The sequence below is a fragment of the Pyxicephalus adspersus genome, chromosome 7, assembly GCF_032062135.1.
Source record: "Pyxicephalus adspersus chromosome 7, UCB_Pads_2.0, whole genome shotgun sequence".
NCBI classification, from domain to species: Eukaryota; Metazoa; Chordata; class Amphibia; order Anura; family Pyxicephalidae; genus Pyxicephalus; species Pyxicephalus adspersus.
Genome location: NC_092864.1, coordinates 65131188 through 65145190, shown reverse-complemented (window position 1 = coordinate 65145190; position 14003 = coordinate 65131188). Strand labels below are relative to the sequence as shown.

The 14003-nt window shown below is 33.9% G+C and overlaps 1 protein-coding gene across 3 annotated transcripts in view; it reads right to left on the bottom strand.

Annotated features, from left to right (window-relative positions):
* GULP1 (GULP PTB domain containing engulfment adaptor 1) overlaps window positions 1-14003 on the bottom strand; it is a 234068-nt gene that overhangs the window by 12637 nt on the left and 207428 nt on the right. The window contains exons 11-14 of one of the 3 annotated variants that reach the window (XM_072418794.1): window positions 10818-11045; window positions 7309-7447; window positions 5164-5258; window positions 2658-2668 (exon numbers count right to left, since the gene is read on the bottom strand). In XM_072418794.1, coding sequence (XP_072274895.1) covers window positions 2658-2668; window positions 5164-5258; window positions 7309-7447; window positions 10818-11045 — 473 coding nt within the window. The remainder of the gene's footprint in view (window positions 1-2657; window positions 2669-5163; window positions 5259-7308; window positions 7448-10817; window positions 11046-14003) is intronic. The other 2 variants (XM_072418793.1, XM_072418795.1) reach the window with 2 other exon arrangements.

Genomic DNA, 14003 nt, shown 5'->3' with positions numbered 1-14003 from the left:
GGGGATTTTAGTGTAGGCGAAAAAATACGGGCTTAACCAAAAGAGCAAAAATATTTAGTGCGAGAAATTACGGGCTTAGCGGTTAGGGGGTTAAAGTACTGTAAAAGAAGAAAGAACTGCCTAAATAGTACTAAATGCAATTTTCATGTATGTGTGACTAATAATTATAATCTGGACCTATTAGTAACAGTTATTAGAGTAATTAGTAATAGAACATATTTATCTGTTTCTGATTAGATTTATTTATCAACTTGTGTCAAACAAGAACAGTCTGTAATTTGCCAGATTCAGCCATTCTCTTGTGATCTTCAGGTCTGAATGTGATGGATGGCTTTAGGAAGCCCATATAACTCCTTTTTGGCTTATATTGATGATCTTCTAAAAAAATTGGGCTTAATTTATTAAGCTCTCTAACTTGACTTCTCTAGCTGCATAATTGTTCAAGGTCAGTGAAAGTATTAAGGCCAAAGACAAGCATGAGCCAAATGGGCCTGATTCATTAAGGCTGGAGAGGATACACTTTCATCAGTGAAGCTTGGTGATTCAGCAAACCTGGAATGATTTCTTCAGTCATTTGCTATCACCCAGCTTCACTGATGAAAGTGTATCCTTTCCAGCCTTGGAGAGCTTTAGGAAATTTACTCAGAGAGAGGAAATTTACTCAGGAATGTATTCAGAAATTGCTAAGGAATTTTAACTTCTGTTGTCTTTTGCTATTTGCTAGCAAATAGCTAAGTTTTAAATACTAGATAAGATTTATTCCAGGTTTACTGGATCACCCAGCTTCACTGATGAAAGTGTATCCTCCCCAGCCTTGGAGAGCTTTTTTAAATCAGGTCCATTGGGCTCATGCTTGTCTTTGGCCTTAATACTTTCACTGACCTTGAACAATCATGCAGCTAGAGAAGTCAAAGAAAGGCCATTACTCTTGTTCTGTCAGCGAGTATTGAAGCTGCTGGATCAACTGGTGCATTAGCATAATTAGCATGGCGGAGTATGCATTTTCATAGAACAGCTCTTTAATAAATATAGTCTAAAATATGCATTGAACTCTTGTCTGCCTGTCTAGCCTAAACAATGAACTATTTAGCAATTCGAACTAAAGAACAAAAAAAGGATTCATAAAATGATTCATAAACTATTCAGCAGGGCTGCAAACATGATGCTGTTGTTAGAAGTAGAACGTTTATATATTCTGGTTTCCTAAAGCGGTGCCTGTCCATATTGAAAATAATACTCATTTTATCAAGCAATTTATTACCAGAATTGCATCTTGCATCATTGTGTTAGTGGTGGCTCAATGCTGCAATATATGGCCTCAGTTTGTTGTCCTATGTTCAAATTAAGCCAGCAAATGACATGTCCATAGACACTAGATGTCCTTAGGATAATAACTGTGATACTGGCTTAATCAAAAGACAATAAAATTGTATGTAGAGCAGCAATATTGTTTTGATCACTTGCACTTGGAGAAAATGGTGTCATGGAACTAATTGCTTTTTATTTGTCCATATAAGCATACATTAAGGCTGCCCATTCAGATTAAAATGTAAAACATTACATTAGATTGCAGAAGACATACAAAGCACAGAAAATGGTGACATTGTTGTTTAACCTAGAACATTCCCATAGCCACAGAACTAAATTTAAGGAAAAGATAAAAGGGTTTTTTAGATTCATTCTTCCTATTTGATTGAATATGGTCAGGGCAATTTACCAACAAAGTGGTCTTTAAAATATATGCAAACTTGTTTATTAATACTATGTAGTCATCCATCAAAACAGCAGACAAAGTTCTCATCTCAATTCCACAGAATTGGCAAGAATACTTTTTTTTGTGCTTATAGAAAGTAGTTGGTTATAGAATATAACTTTAGTCATCAGAACCATTAACAATTTCCTAGGTTTCTATCTGACAAAAGGAGCTGTAGGAGGAACTTTTGTCTGTAAATACCCTATAAGGCTCTGTAATCATATATTGCATGCTTATTTGTAAGACACACAGATATGCCATGTTTAAAAATTCACAAGTCTCAATACTCATGGGGGTCTGTGTATGGTTTGGAGTATTTATCGCCTTCCTCTGGAGATCTCAGTTGTTTACTCCATTTCACTTGAATTTTATGAGCAATTCATATATCGTAAATCACAATGTGGAGTCATGAGTCCATTCTTCACATAATGCAGCTTCTTTACAGTATTTTGTGTGGAGTTCGTCACACAAGTTTACCAGGTCTACCTTTTCTGATGAATATGAAAATAATTGAACTTCGCAGGGACAGAGTTCCAAACCCAGAAACATTTGGAACGTCTAGAATGTGTAGTATTGAGAAGTGAAGTGAGAGGTGAGAAGTGAGAATGTGCCAGTGCATTTTAATAAACCAATGTTCACCTAAAAATGTGACCTTCTAAACCAATTGTTGCGTTTTTTATTACAAAAAAATTATTATATAATTAAAATAAAATTCTTTGTTTCTACATGTTGCCCAATGAGCTGGAGTGGACATGTCATGGTAAACAATTTCTGAATATAGTATATACAATATATAAATAAGTTCTTAATGATATTAAGGGATGGAAACAACGAAGATGAATTATTTACATGTGAAAAAAATTCAGTAATAATCCTAATACAAAAAATGTTGTGAAATACTAACCATCTCTGTCGCTTTAGTCCGCGGAAAAGCATTAAAAGAAATTACAGAGACATAATAAATAAGACAGGCAAACAATATTATTTATTGGATATCTGGAAACACTTCATAATGGATACATTTCTGTCAGTGCACCTGTTTCCTGAACATAAATTAAGCATATGTTTACAACAGATTATATTTATAAAGCAGCTGTAATTTTTGCAAACTTCATTGGAATACATACAGCCCGGTGAAAAATTAAATTAACCCCATGAAATTATTGACTTTTCCCACAGTAGTACTTTCTATCCTTAATTATACCTTGCCTACAGATAAAGATGAGGAAAGTACCGTACCAATAATGTATGAAGAGAATCGGAAACAAAGTATAGTATAATATAGCCAAGACATAGCCAAAACATGGAAGAGACCCTTACAAACTTTTTACATTTTTTTTTAACTATCTGGTAAAATGTCTCTTCACTTCTCATCACAGAGTTGCAATCTTTAGTAGATGTTCTAATTAGCACATTTTTTAATTTCTTTCTAATTCTAGAAATAACTCTAAAATTATGGATTTCCGCTTTATTTCTCGGTGAGAATACAAACATGTCGTGTCCTTAATGTGGACAAAGGCAAAATCCTTAAGGTTTTGCCTAGAGATACAATTTAATTCATGGAATATTGAATTACAGTTCTGCATTAACCTGTGTCTTTTTTACGCGCTTGGGGTTCAGTTTTAATAAATATATCAATGGATGTAATGGTGTAGTGTGGATAATGTAAGGCCTCTGAATCTGAGGCCGTTTCTGGTCATAAGAAATGTATTTATTAGTGTACCACACTTGGCTTGGCTGTCACTGAATTACCCATCAATCTTTAACTAGGGCATAACTATATAGATAGCTAGATATAGATTAGTGTGCTTTGGGTCTTTGTCCTGTTAAACGAATAATTGGTGCAAACTCTTCACTGTTACTATGGTTTTTCACAGAATTTTTTTCCGATTGATGTATCTATCTACACCACAGCATACTGGAAGGCCAAGTCCTTGGCTATATGTACAATGGCAAACTAAAGTCTTGTTCTATTTGGAAGGGGGAATGTTTTTTTTTCCAAGGCACGCTTTAATGCAAATTAAGATTGGCAAGCTTTTTCTGAATGTAATGCATTGAATTTTGGCAACATCTGATGCAAAAGTTTCCCGTAGATTCAATGGGCCTGATTTATTAAAGCTCTTCAAGGCTGGAGAGGATATACTGTCAGCAGTGAAGCTGGGTGATCCAGCAAACCTGGAATGGATTTCTTAAAAGTAATTTGCTATTTGTTAACAAATGTTTTTAATCCTGGACCAGATCAATCCCAGGTTTGCTGGATTACTCAGATTCACTGAATAAAGTGTATCCTTTCCAGCCTTTGAGAGCTTTAATAAATCAGGCCCACTGAATTTATTTAAAACCTAGACAACATGATAAATCCCTCAGCAGACATTCTTTCTGAGGACCTTTTGGAGCTCTTTTGATCTCAGCATGGATACACCACACACTGCAATAGCTAATGTAAAAGTTGTCCTTCAAAATTTGAGGTCTAAATATAGACATTTTCACCTTGATTCACACTTGATTCTAAATTCATGGTTTTCAAGTGGTGTAAATATATGTAACATTCATTTAGTTTATGAGAATGGAAACACTACATGATTTTATGTGTCATTTGAAATCAAGCACATCACTTTAACCCGTAGGCACTGAAGATTTAATGTATATGTTAATAAATGTATTGAAAAGTTAATACCGTCTGTGGGGTGTACTTATTTTTTACATGACTATACAAAAGTGAACATACATAAAAACCCATATACAAGGTAGGATTGATTTAGTTAAGCTTTTTAGGCTAGTAAATTAGCAAAATTTGTGATCACTTTACAAAATGAATGCCTGCATATACAGGGCAAAACTGCTTTAATTTTAGTTTAGAAAATATCCTGATTTTTATTTATGATGTAGTTTTTTCCCTTATACATGACCGGGTATAAAAGCTAAATGCATTAGCTACCCACATTGCACAGTGAACATATACTTATGAAAATTCAGTTTTGCAGGCCAATAGCTTCTATTCCTTTACTTAATAAACTCCAATGGGTGCTATATTTGCATGACTATTTCTTTCCAAAGAATATTTATCTGAATGTTGTAAAAATGCATTTCCTAGAAGTAGTGATTAAATGAAGGAGTTATGCCCTAACTTCTAATGTTTATGATATCTACGAATGTAAAAACTAAACAATTTAACTCCAGAGCTGATTGGCAAGATGTGTGCCAAGTTTATCCACAAGCATGGATGACTGAATTAAAATCCCACCATTTGGCATTCCCACCAAGCAGAGCTGGTATGTACATGTTTTAATTACAGTTTACTGTAAAAATTATATTGCTAAATGACTGTTCTGTCAAGAATTCCAGATAAAACCTCTAATTATAAAATTCCTAAAAGCATTCAATTTATGAATACATTTGGATAGACTTACCTGCATCTCATCAAGTTTGGACTGAATATCCGGTGGGAAATCACCCACTGCACAACAAAATGGGTCAAATGGTTCAGCCCCAAAGAGATCTTTTTCTGTAAGACACAATACAAGGTATGCACATGAGGATAACAATTAATACACTTTATTTTTTTTTTAAATGTACATTAATGATGGGGAAATTGTAGTTGAAAACTCATTAACTGGTGAGAAATAGACAAATCCCTATATGTTTACTTAAACAACACATCTCTAAGCCTGGAAGTACATCAGACATGCTTCAATTTTTCATTCAGCAACCCAATAGAATTGTTTTGTCTGGCATATGTAAAATTCCCGAACTGTCCCAGTTTTTCAGTTCATCCTGGCCAATCATAATGGCCCAAGATCAGAATGAGGAAGAGAAGCGGGAAGAAAATGGTTGTCCCCCCTTTCTCTACTCACAATATTAGGATTTTCAAAGGGATACCATTTTAGCTAAAATTATCCTCACACAGTAATATTGGATTATTGACATCACCTCCCAAGGTAAACAGAAGGTCTTGCTCATCTTTTGAACTCAACCATGTAGGAAAAATTATCTTCAATGTTTCCAGATTGGATGGGGTCTGTAGATGTACATGGTCTTCTGTTTACTTTGTGTAGATGATGTGGGGACGAGGACCCCAATAGATGACCACTCTGCATAAAGTCTACTAGAATGTGGAAAGTTATACTCAATGGTTTAAAACTAAGACATTGCCATCAAACTTTTAGTTAAAAAGACCACTGTTATTTGAGTGTTGCTACCAATAGACCTACACAGCAGGAATTCTATACCACCTTTTTTGGGGTGCCACCATGAATCGGGAAATTATGTTGGGTAATTATCAGTGTATATACCTTGCACACGACAAGGCAGGCATGATCTTGGATCCTATGAAAGGGAATAGTTACATATTCCTGCACACTTCAGCTTACACAGAAGCAGCATTAACAACTGCCCCATTTCTCCTGAACCCACCACATTTCCCATCTGATCGATCCACCACAAGCATCATCAAGCCCTTTATTACTAATCTGTGCTGTCCACGACCCTCTACTTTCAGCTTTTTGCTTTCCTTTTTTTTACTCATCTATCCTCAGGGTCGTACCTGGGCATTTGCTGAAAGTAATTTAAAATGCTAGGACATTTATAATTTTTGTAATTTATTTAATGGCATTCTTTTTTTAATAGCTACCACTTTTATGCAGAACAGGAGAAATATTTGTATTAATGTTGGGATTTTGTAAAATGGTTTTAGAGAGTCTCGAGCTATGACCTTATGTATTCTAGACAGAACCTCAGACATGTGTCAAAAGAATTTAGATGCCTGTTGCATTATAATTAATACAATATTTACAAAAAATAAGCACATAAAGTTATATTTTCAATAGGAAAATAAGGAGAAATGTTCATCTCAATATGCACAAACTAACTCACATCCTGCTTCTCTCACCGAAAGGTAACAAAGAAGAACACAACTCCACAGACATCTGCTTCCTACTCCTTATAGGACTCTCCTCTGCCCCAGGACTTTCTAAAGAAATTGTCTGGGAGTTTTGATGTAATAAATGCTTTGATTTCTGCTGATTGGTTTATGGTTTAAACAAAATAATATGACTAATGGACTGTGTATAGTGGTGGAACATTAGGTTAAAAGGAGCTTTCTCCTAGAGTTCAGATTTAAATATCAGCACAATAATAATAAAACATATAACTATATTATTTATTTCTTTAACTTATACTTTGTAAGAAACCCAAGTGTTACAGACATAACTTTGCATCAATAGATTACTAGTTTCTGGCAGGTATTCAATTGTATTTGAAAAAAACAAAACTTGGCAACAATGAAATTGGTAATACCATTAAAGCTATTTCAAGTGGTGAGCTAAATCTGCAAAAAGCAATATGACATAATTATGATAAGTGTTTGCATTAAAAGTATCAGCAATTCACAGGTCTCGCTAATCCGTAAAGAATTTTCAATTTTGTAATGTGGGCTATCAAGATTAATGAATTGCATGATTCCCCAGAGACTTGACAGCTTTTCATGCCATCAATTTATTTGATACTAAATGTCTAAGCATGTTAGTATTTAAATTTGTTGGATAGCAGGAACTTACTGATCTCCACTGATCTGCTGGGTATAGGTGGAGGTTGGGTACCATTTCTTGTAGGGGTGGTTGACTCAGGAGACATTGAGGTAAATGGAACCATGTCAAAGATATCCATGGATGGAGATTGTGGTGACACACTGCCAGCCTAAAACAAACAGAAAAAGTGTAACTATGGTGTACTATACTGTAATGTCACATCCATTACATCAACTGACACACTCTAAAACATCTTTAACATATGAAGGTTATGGTGTTATTATCCTGCAGCTTATTTGAGCTTATAGCTCACTAGTAATGTATTCAAAGAACATATTATGTAAATTAGAATTTATTATTATTAAGGTACTTGCTAAATTAGAACATTCATTATATGTAAATACTGTATAGTAGCAGGTTAATTCAACTTTAGGAAAGGTAAAAACCTACCTCAACACACAAAAGTGCTAGTTAAATATAACAAATTATATTTTTGTATGCTCTAACCCTATTTCTGAAAGTCACTATACAGGCAAGAGCAAGTTTGTGTTTTGGTACAAAAAGATCTTGACCAAGGGATCTTGGCCAGGAAGCAGCTTCAATAGTGAAGTTATTAAACTCCAAAGAAATAATGTAAGGTAGGTTACAACCAGGGAAATAAGTAAATACTCTTAGTTAAAGTAGATTCTTGAAAAGGGGTTTAGCAGAAGTGAGTGATGAAAGTTGTGTCTCTACAGACTCTAGATGTATAAACGTGCTCCTTTGTTAAGTACTGTATAAACACATACCACATTTCAGAACAATTCACCCCCACCTTTACCATCAAAATGCATTTTTAGGGCCTGGGTTTTTAAGACCCCTGGTGTTAAAAAGACACACAAGCTGGTGTCTTCATGGAAAGTTGGTTTCTGCACGCTGACCTGGTGCACAGAAAGGTGTAACTGTGTGTGTGTGTGTTTTTTTTACTATTTTTGTTACAATAACTTCAAAAATGTCAGCAGTAGATACTGGTGGTTGGGATAAAGCAGAATGGTCAATTGTCAATTGAGAGAATTGTCTATCTTAGTGTATCTTGCCTGTCAGTATTCTGGTGATAAGCAGCATAACTCCGCTTTTTCAGGAAAGAAAACAGATGTTATTTATAGATCTCTTCGTTTTCTTTCCTGAAGAAGGGTATTTAGTCTGTGAAACGCGTCAATACCTACAGGGGGCACCCACCAAAGGGTGACCCTAACAGGAATATCTTGTATAGTGTTTGGTTTGCACATTTATAATTTAGGTTTTATATGTAGTGATTTTAAAGCATATTTTTTTATATAATTAGTAGATATTCCTGAATGTACATTTATTGGCCTCCAAAGTCCCAATTGTAAATGAAATCTTTTTAGATTTTGATGTATATTCTAACATTAAAGTATATCTATTTTTTTTTTTTTTTTGGATAGAGTAGTTAGAATACTGGAATATAGAGAACATTTTCAAAAAGGGCACCTACTATGGTGATTACTGTCAGTAGGGAAATGTCCTCACTTTGGAGAGATTACCTTTCAATTGCTAAACTAATCTCACTAATACAACACAGATAACAAGGAAGGGTTGTATGGTGGTTCCCTGCTATAATGTTTTGGCTTTCGATATATTTTAGATAATTCTAACAATCACTCTATAACTGCCTATATTTATTGGACATTATACAGCCTAATTTCCAACACATTTTATTCTAAAGGAATTTATTACAGTAAGAAAATAAGTGTACCCATTTTTTTTTGTTCAGTTTTTTATATATTTATGACACTCCAATATATAATTTAAAAAGAACCACAGGGAATCCAGAACTATTTAGACCGTTTTGGTTTAATGAAGTATCAGTATTTGAACTATTCACGACAAGCATACCATTTTAAGTCCAAAGGAAAGATGGATGAATGTATACACATATACAATATGAAATATGGAAACCACTTTTAAAGGGAATGTATAGTATTCTATATATAATATATGTATAGTATCTATATATAATATATATAGATCATAAATTATGGTAATGGTAATGTACATTATTATAAAATAAAAGTCAATTTCTATGTATGACTTGTAGATCATGTCCAGAGTAAATACATTATACAATTTTAAAAATAAATCATATTGCATAACTGTTATGCTAATATAGGGATTAAATAATATTTATTGGTCCTATTTGTTTGTATTGTGACAGATTCCCTTTAAATTAACCTGAGTTAAAATAAAACTGAGCCAACAGCGCTAGCACATTGCGGTTTGTATAAGCTGTTAAATTGAGATTCATAATGTCAATTATTTCTATACTTCCTTAAGGAATATATATAGTGAAGGTGATTGTGCTTAAACAGTACCTTGCAAAATGTATATTTTGTACTAGATTCCTTCACAGTGTAGCTTCTGTGTCTTTCACAGTGTAAGATCTAAGGCTCTGTGTTTCTGATTGCTAGTTCTATTTAATGTACAGCTCTGTGTAACATGTTGATGCTATATAAATCCTGTTTATTAATATTATTAATAGTAATAATAATATTAGTCTCAGGAGATTTAGAGTAAGATTAATGATGTCACTACTGTACCGCTCACCTTTCTTCTTGCTAAAGAAGAATCTGTACCTAAGGACTTGTTATGCATGCATCTCCCTGCTTCATTAATTCTTTACATGCATTAATTCTATATACGTTCCTCTAGCTTTAATGCTGCTTTTTGAATAATCATACCCCAATTATCAGCAGTCCTCAAATCCTCAGTAGTGATGAGCAAGAATGCCTCTGACATTCTCACGAAAATTTCCTCAAACTTCTGTTGGGTCAGCGAAATTTTGGCGAACCGACTTTGTGGACCCATCGGAAGATTGAGGAAATCATTACAGGATGAGAACTGCAGTTGCATTCATCCGCAGTACTCCTCCTGCCTCCCTGGGCACTAGAGGTTAAATGAGGGTTTGCCCTCGTTTAGTAGATCTTGGCCTAGGGAGTCCGTCTGCCTTCCCTCATTTAATATCTAGTGCCCAGGGATCACCCACAGGAAGATTCCCACGGCTGCATTCATGAATGCTCATCAATGAACGCAGCCATTGGAATCATCTCAGGAGAGATCAAATTTTAAAATTTCTCTTGCTCATCCCTTGTCCTCAGATTATACATTAGGGACATAATCTTAGGGACATTTCTGAGGAAACCAAACCCAGTGAAGAACAAGAAATGGTAAATTGGTAATAGGGAAAAGATCAACTGTAGAAAGATCAAAGCCTAAACTGAAGATGAATTCTTGCTTTATACTAGATGGTTCCAGGGGAACAGAGAGACTGAAATAGAGGGTTTGTAATGACAGCTTATGGGGTTAGCTATGCACTAGTGCTGTTTTTACACTTTTTTTTTTAATAAATAAATAAATATTCATTGTTACTTGTAAAGTATCAATCATTCCTTTTAAATTTTAGGTAATATGTTTTCCTAATGTTATACAGACAAAAGACAACACAAGATTTATTACACATAGAAAGTTCACAGTAGATTTACATGAGGTCTTGGAATGCTGTATTCACTGTTTGCTTTTGGATTAGTGTATTTGGAAGGTGGAGGATTGAGATGCAGTCCTGTTGAGAATTTAGACTCAGGAGAACTCATGGGGGTGAATGCAATAGAGCAGATATCTAAGTGTGGAACTGAAGACTCATTATCACACCAGAAAAATGTAGAGGATCTCTCCACCACACTGTGCTCATAGCTTGACCATGAATGAGGTAACTGCAGAAGAATCAAAGGAAAAAAGGCTAGACAGTAAAGTAACACAGAGTAGATATCCAGTTTTACAATAGGAGTATAAAGAGAGGCATCAAAGAAAGGAATAGCAGGAAAAATAGAAATTATTTTGAAGAATAAGGACTTTCCACCAAACATCAATATACAAATCACAGCTGGTAAATGTGGATCAGTGATAAATCAACTCTGATTGTGAAACACAAACCCAAATGAAATGCAATTGTAACAGAAGATGTGTATACTCACACGCTCTGATGTCTACATAAGGAATTGTATCACCGTTGCTGAGCTAAGCTGCCCAAATCATATTACGTCCCATGCTGCCCAGTGTGGTTCTTCCTACCAACCCTTAAATAACTAGTATCCTATAAATGAAGAAAGAACTGCCAGGAAGAACCACAAAGACCAACCAAGTGTGTCTGTTAGATTTGTAGAGGAGAAGGAACTACATAACACACAGTATGATTACGCAGAAAATGTTGGACCATTCTAAAGGATTTTGCTTACCCTAATAACTGTTCACAACCATACTAGGTCACATTTAATAGCTGTAGGCACGGATCATATCAGAAAACTTCAAACATAAAAATAGATTTTTTACTGTACTATAGTAAAACGGCACAATTATTGGCTTTGAATTATCTTTTTTTGTAGATCCAGGAAAACCCCTAGATCCTGTAGATCCAAAAAATAATGGGAAATATAAAATAACTGACATGACTCAAAAGAAAGATAATATAAAATTAAACCATTATGTATAAAACTAAAAATGATTGTTTTATTTACTGAACATCAAATACTTGCACTTATCTTTATTTTGACATGCGTATGCTGTTTTACATAAACAAATAAATAAACTTCCGAAGGCATAATTTGGTTTTCTGACAACAGAATTTAAAAAGGAAATACAAAGCATGCTTTGTTAGCAAAAAAAGGGAAACTCATTTGCAAAGTTTTCAGGTAGTCAAATTTCTCAGTATATCTCTTATTCCAAATCTCATATCAAAAACCAGTTGATCATATTCATGTGTGAGACTTGCCTAGTACTGTAATGTATATCAGAAAAGAGTCTACTGTACTAATGCAACTCAAAATAATCAAATGTTTCACACACACAAAGCTATTGTTTAACAACTGCTTGGATACCTTTAAAAGAAACTCAAACTATTTGAATATAATCCAGACCAAATGCAAAAAGAACCATGTGTCTTGTGTAGTGTTAACCACAAAGGAAGAGAAATAAGACAGCCAGCACACACTCAGATCCTATAACCCAGTGCTGGTTAACAAATGTATTGTCTGGAAGGTTTCAACAACTCATTGACACATGCAGAGTGATAACTCAAGATTAAAGAATCAATCTTTTTACCAGTTTCAACAAGTATCATTGTTTATTCTGGGAGGGCATTATACAGTTAAAATCAAACCACATCTAATTTTTGTCTTAATAATGGAACACAGCCTTGTAATGCTAGCTGTAACCCAAAGCAAAACTCTCATAAACTTAGGTCATGTGAAATTACCATTAAAAAAAAACATTCTGAAATGTAGAAGACAAGAAGACAGTTTATTATGTTCAAATCTAAATAATTCCTGTAAATGGTTGCATTATCCCACCATGCCAAGCATGACTGCTGCGGAATACACGTTTATTAAATTTATTAAGGGGGCTATGTAAAATATTTTTTAGTTTTATCTTATCCATGCAAAGGGTGACTTTTTTGAATGGAAAGAAATGGGATTGTACATTTAGGAAATAATTATTTTCTTCTAGATTTTTGAAAGACTATACTCATATAGGAGTTAGCATGATTAAAGTGATTCAGTATGCTGCCTTCCACCTCTTGATCATTTTAAATTGGTCCAAGTTTGACAATTATTATGAGTTAGTGTTCTAATAGAAATACTGAAAAAGACCGATGACTTTTGCATTTAGTTTTAAAATATATATATATATATATATATATATATAGGGCTATTTAGACACAGTACAACGTATGTCACGGGAGCTAAGAGTTAATCAACAAATGTCCCAAAAGCTTAAATTTTTGGAAAAAAAAGACCATTTTGGCAAAAATACATTGTTTGACAGTAAGTTGGTTGAAGACGCAAGGCCATTCAGCCTTTAGCAAATTCCCATCCACACTGAATGCAGCCTATTATTGTCAGGATTTTTAGAGTATCCCAATTTTAAATCCAATCCAATTTCTAGTGAAATCTTTATTTAAAAAGCAAGTAAATACACTTCAATGTTCATTCCATAATTTTATTTTATATGCTTTATTAGGCTGCAGCACTTGGCTTACTATCACTTTCTCAGTAAGAACAAAAACCTTTATATAGCCAATAGGGAATGTCAAGGTTTCCCTAACATGGAAAAAACTGAAAAGTGCCAAACAAAGCCAGGAAATAGTTGTCAAAATAATAGTGTTGAATATAGAAAATGACAAGAAGTCCGTTTATAAAAAAAAAAAGATGGATAACAAAATAAAAAAAACATATATTTATTATATGAAAGGAATAACTTTTCAAAAACTTTAAATCTTTTATGCTTTGGCATAGAAAAAATAATCATTGGTTAAAACAAATTTGCAGCTGGAGACAAAAAGACTCCTATAATCTATTCTTCATATTGAAAGCCACGTACTTGTAGCCAAAAGTCTGAACAGATGTAAGTATTATTTTGCCATACAATTTTTCTTGCCATATCATTTTACATCTCTCTTTTATTGGCAACTACAATTTTTTTTTACTAGGTAAAAATAAATACCCATCAACTAATCAATGAACAGATAATGTGTTCATTACCATGACTAATTATTCATTATTATTAAATAAATATAAAAAAAAATATACATATATATACCGTATTTTTCGGACCATTAGACGCTCCGGACTATAGGACGCACCAGGTTTTCCGCACGGGAAAACAAGAAAAAAAAA